Source organism: Lipotes vexillifer, unplaced genomic scaffold, assembly GCF_000442215.2.
Source record: "Lipotes vexillifer unplaced genomic scaffold, Lipotes_vexillifer_v1.1 scaffold788, whole genome shotgun sequence".
Lineage (NCBI taxonomy): Eukaryota > Metazoa > Chordata > Mammalia > Artiodactyla > Lipotidae > Lipotes > Lipotes vexillifer.
The window spans coordinates 870,868-877,236 of record NW_006791862.1 but is presented as its reverse complement, the minus strand read 5'-3'; the positions used below and the strand labels follow the sequence as shown (position 1 = coordinate 877,236).

The following is a 6,369-nucleotide window of genomic DNA, read 5'->3' as shown; positions in this document are numbered from 1 at the left end:
GGTATTTGACTGGTGTGGGCCGCGGAACTAGAGTGACTCTTCGAGGCTAAGAGTCTCAGGACCCGGACCCGACCCCTACTTCTGGGAAAAGCTGCCCCCGTGGGCAGTGGTCCCTAGTTTATACCCTGAGGAAAATTAGGGAAGTATAGGCTGCCTAAGACGTGAACTACCGGAGGTTGTTCTGCGCTTGTCCGGGGAAGCTGGTGCCAGCCCGGAGCCTGGAAAAGGGGACAGGGCGGCCGGGCCCGTACTCTGCACACCCCAATCCCCTGCAGCCTCGCCGTGGAGCCCCCAGGACATCCCCGTTCCCACCGTCAGTACCACCCACCCCCCAGCCGCCGCTACTGCCCCACGGTTTCCCGCCTAGTCTTTTGTTTTTGTATGGAAAAGGTGTCTCCGGATCACAGTTTTCTCACAACTTCTCGCCGGGGTTGCAACTCCTCACCCGAGGCGCTTCCCCAGCCACTCTTTTCCCCCGCCCCGGCGCCGCGCCTCCGGTCTCCCCCGCCCCACCAGGAAACCTCCGGAATCAACTTTCCAAGACTGCGCTGCGGGAAACAGACACCCAGATCTCCTAGAGACCCGGACCCTGTGGACTTTGGATGGATTGGGGGAGGGGGCACAGAAGGAGGGACCGGAGGAAGGAGATTCTGCTGCCAAACGCCCTCCCCCGCCCAACTCCCCCAAAGACAAGCGCTGCGCCCGGGGCAAACTTCTAGACCAAGAAAGCAAGAGGAAAAAAAAAAAAAAAGCCAGCACCCGCTGAACTGCAAAGCCAAAGAGTGCACCTGGGCCGCCAAGGCTCCTGGACCCAGCTGCCCCCCAACCTCCAACAAGGCTCGATCTTGGGATACTGCCCCACTCCGGCAGGCCTGCGCCTACTCCCGCGCGCTCTCAGTCTCTCCCACCGAAACCGACGCCTTACCGGAGCAGCAGGGGACCCGGGCACCTCGCTGCCCGCCGCCTGCACCGCGCCGGGCCGCGGTTGCCGCCGCCACTGATCCTCTAAACGCGGTCTCCCGGCACTCTCCCCAGCCGGGGGATGCAGAATGGTTTACAGAGGGACCGCGAGCCGCTGATTGGTCGCAGGCCGCCGTGACGTCGGCGGGCGCTGCATTAAGGCGAGGGGGCTTCCAGAGCCCAGCCAACAGCCAGGAGCAGTGACCGAGCCGCCGGAACTGGGGAGAGACGCGCCGGGGCGGCGGACTGGGCCAGGAGACCAGGGACAGAGGGACGCTTGTCCGGGGACAGCCTACAACGAACTGCGGCCCGGAAGGCGAGAGCGGCGGCCCGTGCCGAGCTGTTCCAGCCGCACAGAACTGTAGCCGCTGCACCAGGACGTTTTTTAAAAAGCTCTTCAAGCTACTCCCCCTCCCCCCGACTCCTCCCGCTGCAAAAGAAAAGAAAAAAAAAAAAAAAAAAGGAAGGAAGGAAAGAGGCTAGAAAGGAAACCCAGGTTTGCCATCACAACGAAAAAAGAGGGGGAAAGGAAAAGAAAAGTCGAGAGACTGTGGGGTTGCACGCAGGCAGCTGGAGCGTGGGCCGAGCGATGTGGGGCTGCGCGCCCAGGCGGCCGCGAGTTGCTACTGGAGCCACGATGCACGGCCAGGCGCGGTGAGGAGCCAGACGACACCCCCTCCCCGAAGGAGTCCAGGCGCAGGGAGGGCCGTCCCGAGGAGACGGAGGCCGCCAGTAAGGCCACGGGCCGAGGTGACGGGGCTGGGGCGGTGGGGAGCGGGCGCGCGCACCTGGCTGCGTCCGCCCGGAGTTGTCCCTCTCACTCTCGATTGACACAAACACTTCTCCAGAAGGGGGGAAACCTAAGCAACCACAACAATCAACAACGAGATCTTCCTCCTTTCCTCCCTCCCTCCCTTCCCCCGCGGCCTGCCCCCGCCCCCTCCCCCAGGCCCACCGCAGGCTCCCAGGGCGTCCCGACCCGTTGCGTGAGGCCAACAGTTTAGGATCCAAAGCTTCCCTACTCGTTTGGTTCTTCTCTTTTTATAAAAAGAGGAGGGGAAATTCCGGTGACGGGCAGCCCTGCACACACACACACACACACACACACACCCGCCCTCATACCCCGACAAAAGCAGATGCACTTTGACTTCTGACAGCTCTACCTCAAGCCCGAGAGAACTCAGCGGCGCTTTCCCTGCAAGCCGAGCTCGCCGCGTCGTCCTCTTCCTTCTCCGACTCCGTTTTATTTATTTATTTCCGTTCCCGTCGCCGTTCTCGGTGACCTTCAGTCCTTCGCGGGATCTGGGCAGAAGAGTCGCTTTCTCGCCTGCCTGAGACTCTTTCCTCGCCCCAGGAGCGGCGGCGGCGCTGCTGTGCCCCGGGGCCCCGGGACTGTCGGGCTGCACACTCCACCGAGGCGCCCCCCAACCCCCATCAGCCTCCTCCCTCTCTCTGATTTTCCGGCGCGGCTTTCGGCTTGCACTGCCAAGTGTGTCTCCCCATTTTGGAGGGTCTGGGGAGTTCCTGCCGGTCGTCTTGGTGAATCGTCCCCTCGGCTCTACCTGCGCTTCTCTCTCCGGGCCTCACCCGACCAAACCAAAGACCATGGTGCACTGTGCCGGCTGCAAAAGGCCCATCCTGGACCGCTTCCTCTTGAACGTGCTGGACAGGGCCTGGCACGTCAAGTGCGTCCAGTGCTGTGAATGTAAATGCAACCTGACCGAGAAGTGCTTCTCCCGGGAAGGCAAGCTCTACTGCAAAAACGACTTCTTCCGGTGAGTACTTACCTCGCGCCTCTGCTGCTCCTTCCCCGCGGGCCCTTCTAACCAGCTTCGGATCAGAGGTCAGCGTGGCCGCGGCGGCCGCGTTAGGAGCTGCCTTTGGAGAGGGCAGCCAAGTCCCGGGGGCTCCCGCCTCTTCACCAGCTGGCGCGCTGGGCTCCCCGGGACGCGGCCTGCTTTCGTCCTGGAAATTGTGGGTCCGGGCTTGGCTGCACGTGCCTGGGAAGAAAGAGTCTGAGCTCGCCTCTGAGCCAGAAGCCTCTCCAAGCTTGGAAAGAGGTAGCTCAGCCTCAGGAGGTGTAGCCCCGGCTCCTGCCTTTCCCCTTGCAGACCTCTCCAGCGACTGCATCCTCCGGGCCTCCTGGCTTTGCTCGTCCTCCAGGCTGAGCTTAGAAGCCCGGGCTAGCTCCATGCCACTGTCTTTTCCGTCTCTGGGAAGTCTTGGCGGGAACCGCTGAGCCTTTTGCATGGAGTGTCCGAGTCGCCTGCGGTGGCAGCGGCAGGGAAGCGCTCTGCCATGGTGCCTATTCTGCACGCCCCAGGGTCTTCCTGAAACCCAGTTGGGCCTCCCAGTGCCGACCTGGGCACACTACTGCATGGTAGCCTAGACCTTACCCGGCTGCCCGGGTTGGCGGGAGGTTCGGCCTCCGCCCAACGCCGACCTCCGCTCTGAGGCGCAGGCTCCGCTCGGAGCTCTCCCAGGCTCTGCCCGCCACAGCCCGCCACCTCCTTACCGAAATCTGGGGAAAAGCCGAGACCCGGGTCGTCGGAGCCGGGGGACTTCTCCCGACAACCCTCCTCCGTTTAGCATTTTAACTGAATCCTCTTAAAGTTACTATCTTGCCACCAAATCCACACAACACACAAGTCAACAGAGAACTGGAGCAAACTCGAATTGAAATTCCCTTGTGCCCGTTTGAAATCTCCCAGTTTACTTGGCTGACTTGGTCTCTGCTTTTCTCTGAGTTTGTGGTAACAGACCAAACTGGGGGACAGAGTGGGGGTTCGAAGCCATCCGGGTCGCTTTGCTCAGAGGCCTGGGACGCGCTGTCCCCAGTGCATCCCCGGGACGCGCGGCTCTGGTAGCGGCGGACCGTGGAGCAAAGCTCTGTCCGCTGGTATTGCCAAGAGCAAGCGCAGGCTGAGCCTCTGGGCCTCGGCCGGTGCTGCCGGGCCTCCCGCTACTGGCGGGAGCCGAGCCAGGGAGCGGCAAACGGTGCCGACTGCCAGTGGGCCCCAGAAGCCTGGCTCCCGCGAAGCGCGGCCCGGCACCTAGAGCCCCCATGCGGTCTAGCTTGCGCCAACCTGCTGGGCTTTGGGCTTGAACGTGGCGACGGCCTGGCTGTGGCCATCCGGGCTCTCCGCGGCTGTTTGTTTACCCGCGGCTGGACCGGACCTTGCCAACCCCCAGCCCGTGCGCGCCTTCTTTTTCGACGAAGGAGAGGCAATATAGAGAAAAGCGGTGGTCGAGACGCATTTGTATGGCGCTCTAATTTTGTTCTCTGAATCTAATCGGAAAATAGGTGCCTCCCTCTCCCTTCCCGTCGCCACCTTGCCGCCTTCCTCGGCAGCGCTTTTTCCCTCTGGGACAACGCTGGGCGTGAGGCTAGGGGTGGGGGCAGCTTGAGCTTCTTACTCCATCATTCTAACCATGTGTATCTCCTCCCCGACTTTTCACTGGTGCCCCGCGCTTTCTCCTGCCTTCTTGCCTGCTTAATCGGCATTCTGCCTCTCTTTTTGGCTCTCTCTCTCTTTCTCCTTTTCCTCTTTCCTATTCTTCTTCCTCCACTTTCTTTCTCTATCGCCTTTCTCCCTGTTTCTGTCTTCCCTTGGCCCTCGCCGACCTGACCCCCTGCAGGTGTTTCGGTACCAAATGCGCAGGCTGCGCGCAGGGCATCTCCCCTAGCGACCTGGTGCGGAGAGCCCGGAGCAAAGTGTTTCACCTGAACTGTTTCACCTGCATGATGTGTAACAAGCAGCTCTCCACCGGCGAGGAGCTCTACATCATCGATGAGAACAAGTTTGTCTGCAAAGAGGATTACCTAAGCAACAGCAGCGTCGCCAAAGAGAACAGCCTCCACTCAGGTGAGGCCCTAATCCCCGGCTCCTTAGGGGCGGGTGGGTCCTGGGGGAGGAAGGCCTGCCAAGGTTGCTGCTCACCTGTCCCTTCCCTCTCCCCAGCCACCACGGGCAGTGACCCCAGTTTGTCTCCGGACTCCCAAGACCCGTCGCAGGACGACGCCAAGGACTCGGAGAGTGCCAATGTGTCAGACAAGGAAGGCGGCAGCAATGAGAACGACGACCAGAACCTGGGGGCCAAGCGGAGAGGGCCGCGCACCACCATCAAAGCCAAGCAGCTGGAGACGCTGAAGGCCGCCTTTGCCGCTACACCCAAGCCCACGCGCCACATCCGCGAGCAGCTGGCTCAGGAGACTGGCCTCAACATGCGTGTCATTCAGGTCAGGGCCCGAGCGTGCCACTTAGTTCCCTAGAGGCCCACACAGCTACTCCGTGCAGGCCGAGCTGGAGGCTGGCGGAGGGGGAGGGAGAGGCCCAGACACAACCCTACCCGGTTCGAACTTCAAAGCGTCGCCAGATGCGTAGAGCATCTGGAATTCCCTATACCTCCTCGTCTTCCTGGTCCAGCGCAGGTGAGAGTGGTGACGGTGGGGGAGGGACGGGGAGCATGAGGCTGGAGGAGGGGACACTGTCGGACACCGCGACGGAGTTGGGACCTATCTGTCTGCACTACCACCCCTGTTCGGGAGGAGCTAAGAGGTCACTGTGCCTCCCGGAATTAATCGGTTCCGCTGGCTTCTGCACAACATGATCTCCCTCTGCGGGTCCCCACCCCCAACTTTGTGGGTCTCTTGCCCCAGTTAAACAAGCCCCAGAGCAGAGACTTCCCCTCCGAAGAGAGGTGGGCTGTCCAGGTTTGAAGGCAAGGTGGTCGGGGCGGGAGTCAGCTGTACCTCGGCCTGTCCAGAGTAGCATGGGATGGGAGGTGGCCGTCCAGGCAGCTGCGCAGGTGCCCGCTGTGAGGTCTTGAGACTGCGTGTGAACCGGGCCGAGTCTTGGGCCCAAGGTTAGCTGTCCGGTGCCTGGAGGCTCTGCGAGGGTATGGGTGGATGTGCCTGGGAGGCTGTGTGCATGGGCACACTATTCAAGCTGCCCTCCACGGGGGCCCTCTGCCTCTGAAAGGTTGTGCAATCTTGTGCGCAGGTGAAGGGGAGGCTGCATGTCTGTGTCACTACCAGTGAGAGGCTGTGGATAAGTACGTTTGGCACTGGGAGATTGTACGTGGGTGGAAAAGGAGACTGTGGGTTTTGGTGTCACTATCTTTGGGAGACTGAGTGTCAACAGGAGGCTGTCTGGATCTCTGTCACTATCGTGCGGGGGAGGGGGCTGCCAGGGCCCCTGAAAAGGAAGCTGTGTGTCTGATACTGTTTGGGAAGGTTGAGCCTCGGTGTGTACAGCCCCCGGGAAGCTGTAACTGCGTCGGCGGAATTATTAGAAACAACTCCAACTGCCTCATGTTGAGCAGGGCGGCTTGCCCAGGTTCCTCTGTCGGGAATCCTGTTCACCATGGGCTCAAGGGCCACCCTGCGCAGTCCTACTCAGAGACCGC

General features: G+C 61.5%; 1 protein-coding gene across 1 annotated transcript in view; it reads left to right on the top strand.

The window, feature by feature from the left end:
- Positions 1-1,754: 1,754 nt before the first annotated feature.
- Positions 1,755-6,369, top strand: part of LHX1 (LIM homeobox 1) — a 5,828-nt gene continuing 1,213 nt past the window's right edge. The window contains exons 1-3 of the mRNA XM_007464891.1: positions 1,755-2,735; positions 4,600-4,826; positions 4,923-5,200. Of these exons, the coding sequence (XP_007464953.1) occupies positions 2,566-2,735; positions 4,600-4,826; positions 4,923-5,200 (675 nt within the window). The 5' untranslated portion in view covers positions 1,755-2,565. The remainder of the gene's footprint in view (positions 2,736-4,599; positions 4,827-4,922; positions 5,201-6,369) is intronic.